Source organism: Malaclemys terrapin, chromosome 1 (genome assembly GCF_027887155.1).
Source record: "Malaclemys terrapin pileata isolate rMalTer1 chromosome 1, rMalTer1.hap1, whole genome shotgun sequence".
NCBI lineage: Eukaryota > Metazoa > Chordata > Testudines > Emydidae > Malaclemys > Malaclemys terrapin.
In genome coordinates, this window is record NC_071505.1 from 230,024,826 (window position 1) to 230,044,243 (window position 19,418).

The 19,418-nt window shown below is 42.5% G+C and overlaps 1 protein-coding gene across 2 annotated transcripts; it reads right to left on the bottom strand.

Moving 5' to 3' along the window:
- Positions 1 to 1,292: 1,292 nt before the first annotated feature.
- SHOX (short stature homeobox) lies at positions 1,293 to 12,670 on the bottom strand. 2 transcript variants are annotated; one of them, XM_054008674.1, is made up of 5 exons: positions 12,294 to 12,670; positions 8,896 to 9,104; positions 4,743 to 4,800; positions 4,516 to 4,604; positions 1,293 to 2,318 (listed from the first exon to the last, which is right to left on the bottom strand). In XM_054008674.1, the coding sequence occupies exons 1-5, from the start codon at positions 12,565 to 12,567 to the stop codon at positions 2,073 to 2,075; spliced, it is 876 nt and encodes a 291-aa protein (XP_053864649.1). In that variant the 5' UTR covers positions 12,568 to 12,670; the 3' UTR covers positions 1,293 to 2,072. The 2 variants fall into 2 exon arrangements, with proteins under 2 accessions (XP_053864649.1, XP_053864639.1); XM_054008664.1 differs by having other exon boundaries at positions 4,513 to 4,604.
- Positions 12,671 to 19,418: the final 6,748 nt, after the last annotated feature.

Genomic DNA, 19,418 nt, shown 5'->3' on the forward strand with positions numbered 1-19,418 from the left:
AAAATTTATAAACTCTAACATGTCCAAAATATAACCACTTTTCACATAATAAATAGGTGGAAAATGGCAGCACTTTGACATTTCAGAAAATTTGCTTGTTATAAAGTATCAAAATTCGGGAAAAAATGCAAATGTCTAAAACTGAAAAGATCTAATGCATTACTTTTTGCCCTGTGGAAATATTTGGATTTGATAAATATCAGCAAAAGCCAAAATTAGTAATGGATTACTAGATGATAAATACACTTGAGAAAGAAAAAACAGTCTTACTGGCAGTACTATTGAGAGGATAAGCTTTCATGAATTCAGGCCTTGATAACAAAGGCAAAAAATTGAGTTATCTTGTTAGAAGTAGACAAGAGCAGTATTTGTTCTAACAAACAAACCCACAACATAATAAATTGATTAGAAGAGAATTACATAACAAATAAAAACATGGGGGGTTAGTAAACCCAGACACTTTGGTAATATAATTTCAAGGGAGTTTCCTCCATTTAGACTAGCTATGCTGCTTAGACAAGTTTGTATTTGGTGTCTACATAACTGGAAAAAAGAAAAATTGGCAAACACTGAACTTGTCCACCCCTACAAAACATTTACTTTTTTTGTTTTGTTTTACTTTAAATGATTGCAAAAATGTCATACAGGCTTTTCATCTTACTTCCCAGAAATATGGCACATTAACTTGACTAGAAATCATAGTATCTATCTTTTTCCATATGTGATACATATATTTTTATCCATTCCTAGAAGACCCGGACTGTCATTTTGGCACTAAACTGCAATGTACCCAGTCTGAGCATAAAGGACTTAAGTTATGGTTCTTGCGGAACTGGTTATTAACAGAATAAGAATGTACGGCTATTTTTTAATCTATAATATTTACAGTATTGCACTTTACTGCACTTAATTGCATTTCACTAAAAGTAATGCTGCATCAGTATTATGCCCTAAAACCATATGTCCATCTTTGTTGTGTGAGTCATTCTTTCTATATCCTGTAAAATAGCAAGATTTCAATTCAAAGATCCAGACATTAGGGAGAAAAAAAAATCAGAAAGTCGACCTGCTCCTATGGCACAATGCATCTCAGCTAATTCAGGTGATTCTGGATAAAACAGGTGCATTCATATTGTTCCCATCATTCAAGTCACCACTAATGGTTAGTAAAGTCTAGTCTGTCTCTTTTTTTTTCTTCCTTCCAAAAGACTTTTAGCCATTTGAGACACACTTTTTTTGTTATTGCTGCTTTTTTTTCTGAAAAAAAAAAAAAAAAAAAAAAAAACCCTGCCTCGCCTCAAATCTGAAATTCCACATTTAAATTCAAACCAGTTCTTCAGCAGCAGCTCCTCAGCGATGGAAGATATTCATGGCAGTGAAATAATACTGTTGGCAACAAAGAAATGTCATCTTTAATGGAGACCAGCCCCAAGGATCTTTTTTATGTTTTTGTTTGTTTTGTTTTAATAGATGTTAGGATCTTTAAAATGTGTTGAGTTAGACACATGCACATGGTCGCAGAACTGACGGCAGCCGATGACCTCACGCTGATGTGATCACTTTTGCCAGGGTCAAAATCCACATGTCCCACTGTTCACAGATTAGCATAATTTAAAGATTTTGTTCCCCACCTACTTTATCCTCCGGAAAGTCTTTGCTTTTGTGTGTGTGCGTGTGTGTATGTGTTTAATCGGATGACTTAAGTCTGATTCGGGATGGTCTCACCCTACCATTGCATCTGGGGGAGCAGTTTTAACTGTGGAGCGCTAGGTGCCTGAAAAATAAAAAAGGACAGGCAACTGGGCCCCCTCAGTCTTCAGATGAACCGGGTCGGGTGCGCAGGCTTTGAGCGCGCAGGGGGAGAGAGGAAAGCCAAACAGAGGAACTAGGGACGGGAGGGAGCTGTCGTGATCGTCTTTAAAAGTACTCGCAGGCCTTCCAAAAGCCAGCGACCCTTGTTCCCCCGCAGGCCTGGGGCCTGCAGAGAGTCACGTTGGGGTGGTGCGGAGGGCAAGAGGGAGCGGAGAGGGAGTCCTGGCCACACACACACGCACACAGCACGGCGGAAAGTGTCAGAGCCCCAGCGCCTCGGCATGTTTCCTGGCCTTGAGTCGCAGGTCGGCGATGCTGGAGTTTTTGCTGTTGCTCTTGGCAGCAGCAGCCACCACCGCAGCGGCGGAGGCGGATTCGGCCAAAGAGGCGATGGGGAGTCCGAAGGGCGGCGGGGGGAACATCAGGTAGGGAGCGTGGGCGGCCAGGTGCGGGTGGAGGTGGGGGTGGGCGTGGGCCACGCCTTCCAGCTGCAGCTGCGCTTGGACCTGGGAAAGCAGAGCGAGGGGAGCCGGGTGAGAAGCTGGGTGCGGGCTCGCCACCCAGCGCGGGTCAAGAGCTGCCCTCTCCCTCCTCACCCACCCCTGGTAGGGGATTGGCAACCTCCCGGGGCAGCAGCAGCACCCTCCACCTCTGGCGGGCGGGGTGCGTCCTATACGCTGTCAGCAAGCCACATGCTCCGAGGGCGGGAAATGGACTCGGTTTATGAAGCCGATCCACATGGCGCCCAGTCACCTCTCGCTACCCACCGTCCCTGAGCAGAGGTTTCAGTGGTAGCCATTTATTTGCCGTTTCCTCCACTGCCTGCCCGCCGACCCGGCCTAGTTTTAGTGCGGTTCCACCTTCGGCTGTCTCCGCAAGGGTGACTGCGCATTGGCGACAGAGCCGCTCGCGTGGTCTGGCAGCACAAGATGTGAGCTTGTGGCAAGAAAGCGCAGCAGGGCTCGGCGGGCCAAGGAATTCGGATCGGCGCAGTTCAAGAGGAATACAACGTCCACAGCCCTTGGCCTCTTCCCCAGTCCACAGCAGCGATTGTGCAGGTCACTGCGTGCTCAAGGAAAGGACTAGAGCTGCAACTGGGAAAGAGGGGCTTGTGATTGGAGTCACCGATTTAACCCCTTGCACGCAGCAAATGCGGGGAGCATGAATAAAGGAGACAGCTAGGCACTGGTTTGATTTAAACAGGTACGGCAAAGCTGGACGAGAACTGACTGGTTGATATTAAACACTCCGCTCAACACTTACACAGAGAGAATAGAGGCATATTTAGGCCTTCCAGTATTTACAAAAATGAGTTGGCCATCGCATGGGCGCCAACAAGTGCTAAATAGCATTTTTCCTAGGGATGTTTATTTATATCTTTCTAAAAACTCTTTAACCTTGGAAAAGGGACCAGTCGCCAATGTTTACTTTGGAGCTTTCTAGACCTACACAAACACACTGGATTGACAGAGAGATCTCCGCTTCGGGTGTGGGTTTTCTCCCCCAAGATATGTGTTTTTCAAAAATCAGTAGCATTAATCTATCTCTTCTACCTAGTTTGCTTTTGGGAAACCGATTCCTCGATCGGTTATGTAAAGACACAAAAAGGAAATGCCACAAACTGTAGCTTGCGCTGTTAAGTGGTATCTGGGCGGGTTTGCCTCTCTTCTCCGTTGTTACCTGGGTTGTATGCCAGTGTAACTCCACTGACTTCAAGGGGGTTGCTTCTGATTTACACCCATGGAGCAGGGAGCAGACTTAGGCCCAATATATATAGACAGAGTGAAAGGGAAAACTTTCCCCCACATAGAGGTGCTGGAACTAGAGGTGTTGAAGGGGTTTCCATTGTATACAGGGTTTACAGTTTGATTCAACATGAGCGCCCAGCCCTTGAACTGGGAGCAAAAACCAGCGCGTTATCACCCCCCGTGCCCAGGTTTTACTAAGGAAAATGGACGCAGGCAGCGCCAGGAGCATTTTTGTTCCCTGGACTCTCCGTGGTGGAGTCGATTTTGCAGGGACGAGGCCAGATCCGGGCGAGTCACCTTCCCTGGGTTTGGACTTGGAGAAGGGACAGCTCCTAACAGGGCGGCTTGTCTTTGCCACGTCTCGGCCTAGCGAGCTGGCTGCTGCACAATGCACAAGGTTTCATCCTTCCGAGGGCGGCCAGCGCCAGTAGCCCAGCCCACGTCTCGCCAAGGAAGAGGCTCCCCACCTTCCCTTACTATTGCCCTGCGTGCCTCTGTCATCATCAGGGGACCGCGAGGGAGGATACTGGGCAGGGCTGGCCAACCCTTCCCTCTCCTAATGCAAGGGCCGGATTCGGCAGCCAAACTCCCTTTCGACTGAACGCAGGAGACTTGAGCCTCCAGGGGGGTGGAGGGGTTTGGCTGGGCTGCTGACTCCTTCCTTTGCGCATTGGGGCTCCCACAAGGCCAGAGCACACCGGGAAAGGAGGGGCAGACCTACAGCCGCCTGCCACTGCCTGAGCAGGGGAGGCGAGAAGGGGGGGGGGGTGTTTGGAAAGAGGCCCCTTCTGAAGTTTTACAGCGTGCTTTTAATACGTGCCAACTTCGCTATAAATGGCACTTGTAAACGTGTGTCCCACTTCCTCCTTTGGCGGTGAAAGGGCAGCAGAGGAGGAGGGCAGGCAGGAGCTCCAGACATTGGGGCAGGGGTTTAACGGGAAGCAAAACGAACTACCTGTTGGAAAGGCATCCTCAGGGCTCCCATATTCACATAAGGGGCTACTCGGCAGGCGTCTAAATGGCTGGCAGTTCCCAGGATCACACCTGCAAGAAGAGACATGGTACGGTCAGCCCCGTGGGTGGCACTTTCCCTTCATGCCATCCGCGGCCTTCTTCTCCAGCACTCAGTGACCAATGACCATCCCACCCATCCACTCCCTGAATCCGGGCTCTCAGACCCACCTTTATGCATCTGATTCTCCTGCTTTCGGCACTTTGCTCTCCTGTTTTGGAACCAGACCTGCAAAAATAAAAACAAAAAGGGGAAGGTAGACAGACAGCTGTTGAGAAGCGGGACTAGCAAGCGGAGGCCAAGCAGTTCGTATAATTTTAATGATGTGTATAAAATAAACACACACACACACACACACACAAGGCTACTGAGTGGCCACTGCGCGTTGTGTGAGTGATTATGGCTCTTACAGTCCTGTTAGACTGGCTTAGAGAACGTGGGACCGACACCAAAAAAACAATCAACATTCGTTCTCCTCCTTTTTTGATTGCCAGTATATCGAGCCTGGCCAGCACATCAAACGTTACCGTAAAGCCTCTACAGTCCTGAAAACAAACACTTCGGAACCGTGGCCCTCTTTCTAAACCCACGGCCCCAGTATTCCCCAGGCTTGCAGGATTCAAGGCTTTCACTCCCTTGTGCCACCCATAGAGGGTGAGCACTCGCGATTATTAAAGCAAATACCAACATTGTGTCCCTCACAGATTTTCCTTCATGATGGATCTATCAGTCTTTTTCTCGTCATATTTAAGCCAAACCAGTAACATTTTACATTTTGTCAAACTTCAGTGCTCGATTTCTAGCCCATAAAATCTGTTACCAATTGGATTATCTGTTCCAATCCAAAACTTCAGTTGTATGGGTTTTGAGAGATTTTAAGGTCTCACATAAAATAATAAATCCAGACTTGGGCAAATGGACTGAATTATTCTCCATTACATTAACTTTTTATTTGTTTTAAATGTTCCTGCTGACGTTTTAATGTTCTTACTTGCAGGCAATAACAGACTCTTTCCAGATTTGGATTTAAGGAATTATTTATACTACCACCAGGAAAATATCTATAATCCAATAATCCTCATCTAATTCCAGTTATTATAACTGTTAAACAAATGCAAAAATCCAGTTGTCATTGTTTCTCTTTGACTTCTATTCGAGAGTATTTCAAACGTTTGAGTTTATTGTTTTCTCTCCCTTCTCAAATGGCTAGTTTAATAAAGTGAGTTGAGTTGATTGTCAGACGCTCAGATTCAAATGTTTTTGCCCAGTTTTATTCTTACGCAAAACCTACCAAATGTGGACAAACATTGACTAGCGGTGCTGATAAAATCTTGTAGCTAAGAAACACCTTCAACCTTTGATGTTCTTACACTTGCCAAGTGATCATACGGTTAATTAATACTAACTGCACTTCCTACATCAAGTTTTCCCTTCAAGCTTTCTTCAATTGCCTTAATGATGGTCATTTACAACGGAGTAATTAGTGCAAAGAAAGGCTTCCAAAGGCATTAATTACCCAGGGTACCTCAGTGATTTTCTTAAGTAGGAATTGGCCTTCTCTACTCTGGAGCGCAATTCTTTCTGCTCAGGGTCGCCAGATGATCGCGTCAATAATAGCTCTTCAGCTGAGCAAACCCTGAGCTACGGGTCTAACTGAAAACAGTAACCTGGATTTTTCAAGAGCACGACCTTTCCGTGTGCTAATAAAGTATCTGCCTTTCAAATTCACAGTAGAGCTTCGCTTCGTATTATTGTCACTCTGCTTTCTTGAACTACAGACTACTGAAAAATCGTATTTTTCAAACCAAAAATATACCCCAATACTAACATTTAAAACTTTGTACAAACTACTGCAATTTCGGGTGAGGACCCGTGATGCAGCGACCACAATGTATTTGGTACGGCTGTGATCGTTGCATGTCTTTTTTTGGGGCGGGGAGGCGAAGGAGTTTAAATCGTCATGAGGAATTTAAGCAGTGTGTAAACAACTTCCCCTGCAAATCAGAATATCCGTCAAACAAAAATTATATTTAAATCTGCAAAACGAAGTGCCCTTTCCCTTTAGCTATGAAAAATAAGGTTAAGAGGAATAAAAGTGATGAATTAGCCACTGCGTTAAGCGATAATAAATCAGGCTTGGTGTGATTCACGATCAATTCCAATTAGTCATGAATATGCTAAGTAAAGCACAGTACACTGTTTTAGACAGTTATTTCTTCATTAAGGATCACTCAGTGATTTCTTTCACAAATGCTCTAATCTGATTTCCTTTTGATTTCCATTAGAGACAGTGAATAATGACATTTAATTTAGCCCTGCACCATAAACCCAAAGATATTTGTTGTAATTGAATTACTGCCTGCTCCTCACTATGGTCTCATAACTTTCAATTATAACCCTGACAGCTGGGTGATATGAGTTTCCAGTACAACACTAAAAATAAAAGGTTAATAAGGACTAGCTACCATAGGAGCTTCAATTTATTTACAGCAAATTTCCACACTAAATTGAAACTATATCCTTTAACAAGGGACAGGCGGTGCAGACAGGGATTATAGAACAGTTCTGGAAGTATTAAAATATCTTTCCTTTCCTCCTTTCTTTTTTCTACTCCCTCTTTTTAACTATATTGCGTCCTCTGATTTTTTCTAATTAATTATCTTATCTAAACGCTTTCTCTTCCTATTTCTCTTTTTTTACATTACTATTACCAGCCTTTTTCATGCTGTCCTCTTTTTAAAAAAATAAAAGAATTAAATTTTGTCTTGCATATAACTCCCACTTGAATCGATATCATCATTTTTAATTTTTTTATATTTTATTTTTGGTGTGGTATTTAAAGATCTACAAGCTCTTGAAGCACCAATTTTGCTGTAACTATGAACATCCTGTTAAGGTGCTGCTACTCAGTAATAAACTACTTGAAAGAAAGAGTGCAGAATTCAATTACAAGTAATTTATTTTTATAGAAACAGTACATCAAGGCCCTGGAAAGATATTACAGAGCCAAAGCAAGAAGATCTGGGAAGATGACATAAGATTTGATGTCCCCTTCAGCAAAAGTTTAATCTTTTCATTAATTTATATGGTGCGGTTAGATCAATCTTCCAGGAGAATGTAGGCCACCAACCCTTTCAACCCCTACAATATTCCCCTAGAAGTCTCCCTTTTTAAGGCATATGGTCCACACGACAAGGTCCCTTCTCCAGCTTGTTTTATACAGAAAGACCCTACAGCTGAGAAAAAAAACTAGCCACAGTATTTATATCGGGAAATGCCTCAAGGAGGTACTTATTTAAAGCTAGATAGCCACTTACTCAGATAAGTACTGGAAGGATTTGGAAGGCACAGATTCTCCCTCTTTGCTTTCCAAAGACTAGATGTTTATAATATTTAACGGGGGAAAACAAAGAGAATCCCTCTGCCATCCGAAGCCTAGTGTGTATATTTATTTACATATATATGCATATATACATATATTAATTTTTCTTCAGAGAAACTGATGTGATTAAAAGGTAAGAGGATGTATTTCCTGTGTAAGCCATGTAGAGAATAATAACCTGATAAGAGTTTTTCTTTAAATTTCTTCGCCCTGTGCTCTTGCTCAGAGATCCACAGGTTGATCTTATTAATTCTCTTTTACGTGACATTCGCTTTTGGAGTGGATTCCCTAATTATTTCTTTTTTTTCCCCCGCCGCCGCTATCAAGGAGAAAATTAAAATATTTTTTTAAAATCGATTCGAAGACACAATGAGCAATTCTGCGAGGTTTTGATTGCCATATTTTGTGGCTCTGTCTAAGGATTATGAGACCTTAAAAAAAAGGCGGGGGAGGGGGAAATATACCAGATGGGGTGCAATGAATTCATATGCTTGCTATGCGAATCAGATGGGAGCACCTTACCCCCGGCTCTAGATAATCCAGCCCCAAAGCACTCAAACCGTCTAGCCTTATCCATGACAATTGTTTTCTGGGTTTTTTTTTTTTATAACGTCCCCATAAAAGGAGAGCAGTGCGAAAGGAAAAGATGGGGATTAAGGGAGAGGTTATTGAGTGATCAGATGAGTTTGCAAAGGCAATTCATTATGTTATTAGATAATTACTAAAAACGTGCCCATTAAAGGCAGCAATGGAGGAGTTTAAGAAATATATTTAGCAGAACAAGTACACCGGAAATACAAATAGCTTCCCATCAGACGTGTCGTTTCTGCTTTCACCTCCCCTGCTTTGAATGAAACAGGGCACTGTGCTAGAATCCACTGGCAGACAGGAACTGAGGTGAAGACATTTCCAGGAACATAATGCAAGAGTCTTTCTCTTACCTGAACTCTAGCTTCAGAGAGTCCCAGCCTCTGGCTTAGTTCCTCCCTCATGAAGGCATCTGGATAGTGAGTCTCATCAAAAAGTCTTTCCAGCTCATTCAGCTGCTCTAGTGTGAAATTGGTTCTGCTTCTCCTCTGTTTGAGCTTGGTCTGTCCATCTTCATCCTCTGACTTCACGTCTTCCCTCTTCTCTTTGCACTCGTAGATCCCTGCCGGGGGGGGGGGGAGGTGAGCGGGGGACACAGAGCTTTGCTTTAGTATCTCACAAAAGTTTCTGTTGCACAGGAGACTAGTTTCTCTTTTCCTCTCCTCTTCCCTAACCTGATTCTAAACTAGAGGAAAGTGCCATTAAACAGAATCACTCCCATGTTGTCGCGCACAGAATTTTTGCTTTGGGGGAGAAGAGAGGGCAGATTTGTGTGTCTTTATAGGGAAATATTATTTATTACGTATCCCCATCCCATGGCACCGTACATCTTCTAGCACTAGCTACACCCTGCCACCCAACTAGAGCAACAATGTAGGGAAAGCGTAAGCAATCGATTGGAACAGAAAAAAAAAAACCACCATCCCAGAGCCATGTCAGGGATGTTACCCCAGTGGACTACAGTGGAAGTTATGCCTGAGTGAAGACTGCAGCATCGGGCCCCAAAATATAGCTGCACTCTAGGGGAATGCTGCAAAATATTTGATCACTGGGGACCGCCATCGCTCGTTTTAAATAGCAGGAGGGTCTGAGCCACTGTTTCAGGAACAGCGAAGGAGAGGGAAAAGAAGTGGCTTGGGTTTTTTGGTTAGCTGGTTAATTTCGCCATGCGAGGTCCATTTAAAAACAAGTCACTAACCAGCGCCTGTTATCCGCTGGTAACTGCAAATGAAGGAGGGTCGCAGACGAATACTGGGAAATCATTCTGCTAACACGGTGTAGAGCCAGTGGAAAGGAGCGTGGGGAGGGGGAGCTCTGTGTTGCTGTTTTCTTTAGAAGTAAATGATGTTATGCAGGGCATTGCCTACCGCTGTTGGGGTGAAGGCAAAACATTTGCGTGGTAAGATAAATTGTCCATTGTTTAGTTACACGGGCCTGGGCCGCTTCGCCAAAAATGGTACCTGGGGAAACCTCGAACTCCAAGCTGTTGGCATGGGCCGCTCATCTTTCTGTGTCGCTGGAAGAATCTGGCCTTGTTGCATCAGAGGGGGGGGGGGGAGCTGACCCCCCTCCCCACCCATCAAGGAATAACTTGCGTCCTCTCTAGCTCCTCACCCCTATCTTGCCCGGCTTTGGGGAAATCGCTAGAAAAGAAGGTGCCCGGAACGGAGTAGCCTTTATAACCTGAGCTGATGCATGTGGAGATTTACACTGAAGAGGGGAAACCATAACGAGGCCAAAAACAACCCCCCGCGTTTTCTTTCTGGAATGTTTTGGAAAAGGGACCTAGAGTGCAAATCCTCTTTTAATCATCATAACGAAAATGACCAAAACCATTAGATCAGCAGAGAGTGTCTATTTTAATCACGCTTGTGCCAGCCAGCAGCATGCCCTCAACCAACCCTGATTGAATAGCCTCAAAAAGATTCCCCAGATTGTTCCATCGCCGCGCTATTTAAGGAGTCCCAGCAAGTTCTTTATTTCTTTTGTTCTGATCCACCTCACAGCCAGTGTGGGGCTGGGAGTGAGAATAAATATTCAGAGATAATGTTGAATTGTATTTCTCCTCCCCCCCCCCCAAAAAAATATGGTGACTAAATGAAAATATTTGAATGAAGCGGGGTCTGTGCCAGTGGAAATCCAAGGGGAAGGGGCACAAGAACCCAAATGTTTGTTTTCACTTCTTCACTTAAACTACAACAGTTCAAATCAATTCACTGCCCCCTCCTCATAGACTGCTGTTCGATTGCTTAACACTTTCACGTGTGCGTGCCCTTTGCCGAAAACAGGCGTTTGGCCCGCATTCCTCATTGTAATGTGTGTGGTTTTCATGAAGCCGTATTTAGATAAGATATTTCTGACTAAATGAATAAATAAAGATGAGCCCTGTAGAAAGATAATCTGCGTCTTGTGGTAGATGCATGCTCTGCAGAGAGTCAAGCGTGCCCACAGTGTATACAAAATATTGGATAGTCAGATCGGTGGGACTGGAATAGCATATTGAAATTAGACCGAATCCTTACCTGAACAGAAGTTGTCACAAACGCCTCATCTTGCACAACTCCGCCCTCTCACCTCCACCCCACCCCTCTATACATAGACTGATTAGATTAGATAAACACAGTCTAACATTTATATGCACAGAACAAAAAAAAAGGGGGAGTTTTGAACAATATCCAGGTTTCGTTTTAATAAGACTTCCTCTTTGGATCATTTCTATAAATGGTGTCCATGCTTTGTAATCTTGATCATTAAAAATAAAAATAGCGAAGTGCTAAGTGAAATATACGTCTGCAGAAATACATACCTCAAGTACATTATAACACTTTAAAACATTAGTTTTACTTAAAGAATTATTCTAAAATTTGTTATATGGATTTTTGACTGTGAATTCAAGTGTCTTTCAGTCAGCGTTTCATTAAACGATTTTTTTTTTAAATGAAAGGTTGGTTGTTGTTCACAAACTCATTGAACGATTTTTATTATCGCCAGGTAGCTCCCTGGACAGGTCAACCTGTCCAACTTGCCCGGAGACACTTTCTCAGCTTTTTGTCCCCCCCATGTTTTGTGTGTGTGAAACTAGTTTGACAAAGGTGAGATTGCCCGACAGGACTGAATGTCCTGAACCTGATGACAGCATATGTATACAAGGCTTGGAATGTTTCTCTGTCTCCATGATTATCTGCCCCTTCGAGTACACGCACAGCCATGCTGCTTTATGACTTCTCACTACCCACATATATCCGAAAACAATCTACTGCCTGATCTGTGTTCTGAAATACAAAATTGTCCAAAGGCAGCGCCTTAAGGTCCAGCTTTCTTTCAGAAGAAGCAGCATCCTGATGGCCCGGAAACAGGAAGAACATGTCTTCTGTTACATTAAAACTCCCTGGACAAGATTTCCTCATTTTCCTACACATGGAACTTCTCCCCCCGCATTGTTAAGGCACCTAGAATCTGTCCTATTTCCGATTTAAATGAGGGGATCTGGCTAAACTAAAGTGACTACTTTACCTTTCACTGTTAAACCAAATCTCTCTCTCTACACACACACGCACACGCGCGCACACAAAGGCATGAAACTGATGAGCTTGTGCTCTCATCGGGACGCATCGGTTTCAATTAATTGAGTTTCACCCCTCATTTAAGGCGACCGGCAAAGCTGAAGGGCCGCAGTGTGGAAAGAGGGAGAGGAAGGCTCCCGGCGTGGAGCCGGCTTTGCAGAGGGGGCAGCCGCCTGCACAGTGCTTACCTTCCGAAGTCCTGCCCGTGCTGAACTCTTTCAGTTTGTCCTTGTCACTCTCTACATGGTCTTTGAAAAGATGCACTGGGCAATGGTTGCTGCTCTCAGTAATGTCCTGCAGGTTAGTGTCAGAGTTTCCAAGCTCCCTAGATCGAGCCAACCCACTCTCCAAAACTTCCCTGTACGTGATAGTCTCCTTCTTGCTGCTGCTGCTACTGCTGCTGCTGCTCTCTTTGCTTTTCTGGTCAAAAGATTTGGATACAAAAGCTGTAAGTTCTTCCATAGCTGCCCGGCGATCTTATCCACAGAGATCCACTTGTTTTCAGTAGGAGATCTGGCCGTCCTCTGCACGCTTTTTTTGCACGTAGACGATGGGCTGTATAGAGTTAGATCACTCCTGCTGTTATTTATGCCTTTCAATTTGAGATCACACTATTTATACATGGCTACCTCAGCCCAACCCCCAGCTTTCCCTGTCTCCAGCAATTACTGACTGCTCCATAGTCGCAGGCGGACTCCTAGCAGCTATCTCCCCCACCTCAGTCCAGCAATTGGCTTTCTTTTCATTTCATCACTGTTTGGCATCTTTGCACCTTGATTTAGGGAGGCAAAGAGCACAAGCAAAAAGAGAGAGAGAGAGAAATAAAAGGGGGAAAGAGAAAACACAAAAACAGGTATCTGCATTCTGTAAATGGGTTGCAGAAATGAAAGTCAAGGAAGACTTTATTGATTGTAAGGACATCCTAAGCTTACCAACACTGTGAGTAAAAACGGACCTCGCTAATCAAATAAATCTGTTCTTGCCATTAAATGTATAGATATCAATGGGAAAAGAAAATGATTGTCCAATAAAAAGGTAATTAATACAAACTGGATATGTGCATTTGCTATAATATTTATGCTTCGACATGATGACGATTTTCTGTTTTAATTAAAAATTGTCAGATTATTCAATGAACAAAAATGTTGTTTTAAAGTGTTGTCTATTACGGAGAAAAACATTTCTTGCAGTGAAGCCGGTTGTTGTAAATCTCTGAGATCCTTATCAGTTTTTGCCTATAGGTACAGGCACCTCCAGATGCGTGTAAACATTACAGGATCAGTTTTCTGGCTAATGCTATTATGTTGCCCGAAGATGTTGTCCGGGAAATTTAGGATCTAAAAATGTCTAATTTTTGTCTAATGCAAACCTGTCCTGGTGAGTGGTATTGAAGGATGATTTGTTAGCAGGAGTGGTCCTGTTTGTACACATCAAATAGAATATTAGATTTGTCTACATTTTTAAAGCTAAACGACTATTGTCATATTTAAGATGGAGCTGTCACTAATTTTTCCATCTTATTCATGGTGGGCGGTTATTTTTGTTGTGCACCGTGTCATAATTACCACCCTGTAAGTTGGAATAACCGCCTGAATGTAATGTCCAGATAATAGCAGTGACATTTCTAACTCCTCTCTGCACAATTCGATCGGAATATAAAGCTGACTTCTCCCTCCCACCCCCCCTTGGACTTAACACAAAGGATTTGGCATTTGGGGGAATTTCTAGTTACCACTGGCGTTCATTTTGCATTTTTTTGTGTCGGGTCCTCAGCGCGAGCATTAGTTAATCAAATCACATCATCATGCCCACTCTCTGCTCTGAATTTTATCCAAACGAGATCTCCTTGCGTGAGTCAGGGACCATTGTTTCCATTCCAGGAAAGTGTGCGATTGCTCTGAAAATTAACAGAGCATTAAAACAATACAAATGTGTTTAATTAATCCAGGGGTGCACACCTTCCGCCACCCCCCCCCCACCACCACCACACACACACACACACCGGAGTTAACACCTCCGCAGGAGGAGAAAAGAACATCGAGGAAACAATTAATAAAGCACTTTAAAAAAAATCAATTCCCCCTGTGTGATTTTAAAATGATTATCAAGGGGACAAGGATTGATCGTTTGATCTTGGCACTGCCGATATCCCTGACATTTATTGTATTGTTGCGTCTCAGTAGCCTCCTACCTATAGAGTTCATTTAACAAGCGAGGGAGCCAACTGAAGCCTTAGAATTTAACAAACAGATCTTGTCTTCTCACAAGCCAATCAGATCCAAGGTCCTAATATATATCACACGGAACCCTGCCAATAATAAATGGAAATTACCTATTTATGGATAAAAAGATATAGTCAAAATACGTTGATTTTATTTATATGTGTGTGTGTATCATATATACATATATGTTGCTAACATATATAGACACACTTTTTTTTAGATTAGGTTTCTAGTAAAACACACACAAGTACCTATTCGAATAGATATTCCGAAGTTAAACTCTTATTTATGGGAAAGGAGAGGATTTGGCCAGGATGATCTTAGAACGCAGTTTCCACGTGTCTTACTGAGCCATATGAACTTTCCTGAGCTGCAATTTTGTACATCAATGAAACTTTCCAAACCCCTCGACTCCTTAATTATGGATTCCCCTCCGCATTAACAGACAATTTGTCTCTCTCACTGTCTCTCAAATGAAGGGTAAATAGTTGGGGTAAATATTTGTTCCCACACCCTCCTTCCAGTTTCAACGTGGTGTTTCATAGCCCCGGTCTCCCATAGTTCTAGCTTAGTTACATTATCTCGGATAGTTTGCAATAATCCCCCCTCTAGCCCTATTTTGACCCTCGTGTTCTGTTTTCTTCCCCTGGCTCTGAAGGGAAGGACGACTTCCCGGGATAGTAACCTCCTCCCCCCCACGCCCCCCCCCCCCCATGCGTTTTTCAAACCCACCAGGTCCTTAGCTGGCTCCGTCCTTTACTGGGCAAGTGGCCCTGGGTTTGCTTCGGGCATTTTCACAGAAATGCAGACCTGGATGTGGAGTCAGTCCCACCACAGCCAGCTCCTCAGTCCCAAGAACTCGGCAGTTTTCTATCAGAGCCCTTCTGAAATAAACCGGAGGGAGACAGTCCATATTGTTTCCAGTGACACGTTTTATGAGCGTCCCCTGGAACACATAGTTTCGCTTACTTGCCCCACAGATTTTGACGTTGTAAAGTATGTGATGCATTAGGTAATTAAAAATCTGCATACGATAAACATGTGCCACTATTTCTTTGGGCTACTTAAAGTCAGTTTAACTATTTGACCCAGCATTGGCAGAGAGGAACGTTCATCATACAGCTTGGGAGTTTGTTAGTCTTTCTGAACGTGTGGACTTTCTCAGAGTTAGGAAAGTCGACGCGTTTGACTTTTAATGGGGAAGCGCCAAGTATTCTGTGCATTGCTCCCACACAACATCCCAGTCCCCCAGACAGCCAGACGCAGCAGCTTTTGAGAAACATTGGCATATATGCCTGTTGAGAAAGAGCTAATCTCCTATCCGAGACATGTTTTGCTGTGTAAGCCTCTATGCTCGCCAGGGGTACCTAAACACATCCAGTGGGTGCACGCACACACGATCCTGTTCTGACACACTGCACATTATCTTGAGAGCATAATATCCTCTCAAGTTGTTAACTGCTAGTCAAATTCAAATCTTACTAATAAAAAGTGGGTGACATTCCTTCGCCCAAAAAATAATCACTTCCAATGGAGTTAAGAATAATAAAGAGGCGAAACTTTGACTCCATCACAAACTTTTAAATCGCTGCAAATTCAGAAAGAGAGAGATTTTATTGCCACACAAACCCCTTTGCCTTATCAGGCACTAAACTCCCTAGACCAGCCTGGAAACAAAAGAATCTAAACACCGATTTAACTTTAAATTAGGCATTTTGAAACTGACCTGAAAACTCTAACAAGTTGTGCTTTCTGGATATCTTGGTGTCTGGACGACTGGGATCCCAGGGCCCCCGTCCCACAAAGCACAAAGGAGGGCAAATCTAAAGCACCAATGCGTTGTACCCCCTGATTTAAGCTTTGACCGGGAGACCAGCAGAAACCGGGAATTGTCAGGTGATAAACTGGACATTTAAAAAAAAATCTTTGTTCAACAGGGTTTTTTCAGTCACTTCGGAGCATTGCCCTAAATCACCTGCACGGAGCAGTCACCTTAACCACCTCCCACCCCAATGCTCCGGGTTAAAGGAGTGAGTCATCTATCTCCTCTGAGCTAGGATGGGATAACTGTGAAATGAGACTGCTAGCCATGCTCTGGTTCCTGTGTAAACGGGATCTCACTTCATCTCGCTTTCCTCTCCCTCCCCTTCTCCATTAGACATTTCTCTCTCTCCCTCCCCCTCTCTCTTCAGAAGTGGTTAAATAATTGCTAAATTATTCTCTCTTGCACTCGCACACGTTCACGCTTAATAACTTTTTTTAAAATTCTCTCACCCCCCCCCCTCCACTGGCCCGGCCTTTCAGTCTCACCTCAAGAGGCCAGCGCGAGCGAACGCAACTCGTTTAGGTTTGGGACTTTGTCCTGTACCCAGGAGATTTCACCTCCTTCAAAACAGCTCCCCCGTCCCCCAGCCTACCCTATTCAGAGGCATCGAAGAACTAAGGAAGAACGTTAGCTCAGGACAATGACAGTCGTTGGGGTTTCTTTGCATCAGGGCAGCTGGGTCAGAGTAGTACAGCCTTTGCGAAGAACAACGTTGAAGGGGAGAACTAGGAGAACAAATATGTCATGATTATTGACACAGGCTCCTCAGTGATTGCAGGCGGTCACTATTGTTTTTTAAGGCATTGTACTAGAAAAGTGTCTGTCATCATCACTATAATGATCCTGAACAATTAAAGTAATGCTTGTCTATTATGAACAATAGCAATAGAGAGAGAGCATATGTTAATTACACAGGCATACATACGTGAAAATATAAATATATACATATACATACGTTGTATTTTATGTGTGTGTGTGTATATATATATATATATATATATATATATTGCTGTTAGTTACATGACACACACACTGGGAATATACTGGACATGAATCCATATAAACAACGTAGTTTGTGCATAAAATGCGGCAGTGTTAGACAACAGCTTCTGAAGGGGTATCACAGAAGAGCAATTATTTATCATAATATGTATATCTATATATTATTCTTTTTCTGCGTTCAGAGGGACCTCACGATCATACAGCGGTTTCCTTTAAGTAAATCAGGAAAATAATTATGAACGAATAGTTCATAGGTTTAAGTATTTCTAAGGCAAAGTGTGTCTGCTATTGAATGTAATATTTACAAGGGAAATTAACATTTTCAGTATCCTTTGTATGACTTTTAGTGAAACTGTTTTTAAGTCCCTTCCAGTCCTGTGATTCTATGATTTCTGGTCAAAATGAAGTAACTAGCCCAAAACTGTTTTATCAGTTTAATCCACACCTTAATTAGCCCTTAAATGAAGCTCAAGATTTTGCACAGCAGCTACTGAGTTCTCTATGTGCTCGTCTCTCTTTCTCTCGTGATTAATTCAGAGACTGTAATCATGGACATTATACATCAAACCTTTCTCCTCATTCTACAGATTCCTGTAGATTTTTATTGGTTTACATGAAAGCGAGTAAACATATTTCAGAGGATGCCCTTCAATCTGGCTCCATTTTCACAGCACATAATTCCAAGGACAATTTGTTTTGATAATAAGAATGGATGCAGTGTTAATGGTTTTCAATTTGTGTTTTTTTAAAAAAACATTAAATATTTATAAGTATCGATCGAGGGTTTCAGGATTTTACAGACGTCTTAACACATTTCATAGATGGGATTTTTTTTTTAATTTAGAAACCTGCGTCGTATTCTCTTTTATGCTTTTTATTGATTTAAGCAACATCCGTGTCTCAAATGAGGAGCTAATAGATTTTCATTAAAATAGGCTCTCTTAATTCTGATTGTGAATGGATATGATTGATCCATCCAGCACAGTACACATTTATAATATTAATAAAGGACATTATTATGGCAGGCTTGCATTTCCCTCATCAACGCACTTTTTTTCCCCTATGCAACCTTAAAGATTTATTTGGGGGGCATAAAATGGCCCACAGGAGGGAAATGCATTGAGATGAATACATTTTTATATTAGAACATTTTTGGTTGATAGCTTCAGTGAAAAGACTTAAAAAACAAAAAACCCGCAGTCCACTGTGGGTACATATGGTGAAAATTAAACTGTTTCCTCGCAAATTTAATCTTAAAACATTTATGTTGAGCTTTATTTTTAGAAAATCATTTTTAAAGGGAGAGCAAAACATTTTAGATGAAAAGCAAAATAAAGAATATTTTAAAGGCTACCGTTTAAACTAATAGGTTACTTTCCAGAATGAGCCTGCTTTATGAACTATCCTACTTGATGAATATATTAAGAAGCTCTGCAGACAGCAGTTTCTACAGTAATTAATAGAGAGTGACATAAACGTTAAGGGCTTAATTTTGTCTTTATTCAGATTTCTAAGATGGTAGCAAAAGAAAGAAGAATTAAGCCAACACAAAAAATAACAGAGAGAATCACACAATCTCCCTTCTCTGTTATGGGCTCATTTTCTGGATATATTCATTATTCATATCGTCCTTAAAAGGAAGCGAGGTATGTTCAAATCCATCCTTTTTGAGAGTTCTGCAAAATAAAATACAGTCATCTATGTGTGTAATTCATTGTAGTAGACTAGACCAAATCCTGCTCGCCTAGCTAAAGAGACTAAACTTCAGCAGGACTAACTCGAGCAGGATTTGGCACAGAGACTGGCATAAAAACTACACCAAAAAGTTCTGGGCTGCAAAGTTTGTACTGATTTAGCAACACACCACACAGAGAGAGATTTGTTTGACTTCTTCAGTAATATGCTGCAATGTTGAACTCTGAAATAATGATTAATAAGTCAAAAGGGCATATATCTCTTGTATGGTATGCAGCGCTCAAGGGAATATTATTGTATGTCTTTAAAACGAAGTAGGAATATTTACACATGTGTGTGGAGTTAGCAACAGCACAAAAAAAGAAAAAAACACGAATATTTCAGTGACCTATTACATTTTTTCAATTATTTCCCAATGAGTATTTCAATGAACTGTTACATTTTCCCAATTCACAGGGAAGATTTATGGGATTATTAAGATTTCTAGTGGAAATATTATACAGTGGAAGTTTATCGTCTCTCAGGGATTGTACACGATTTGATATCAATTTCCAGATGTTGTGATCTTT

Excerpts from the sequence above, each read along its gene's own strand:
- SHOX (XM_054008664.1), bottom strand. The coding sequence starts at position 12,567 with ATGGAAGAACTTACAGCTTTTGTATCCAAATCTTTTGACCAGAAAAGC. Across the intron at positions 9,105-12,293 it reads CACGGGCAGGACTTCGGAAG|GGATCTACGAGTGCAAAGAG; the intron begins GTAAGCACTGTG and ends CCCCCCCGGCAG. Across the intron at positions 2,319-4,512 it reads GGATGCCTTTCCAACAGGTA|GTCCAAGCGCAGCTGCAGCT; the intron begins GTTCGTTTTGCT and ends CTGCTTTCCCAG.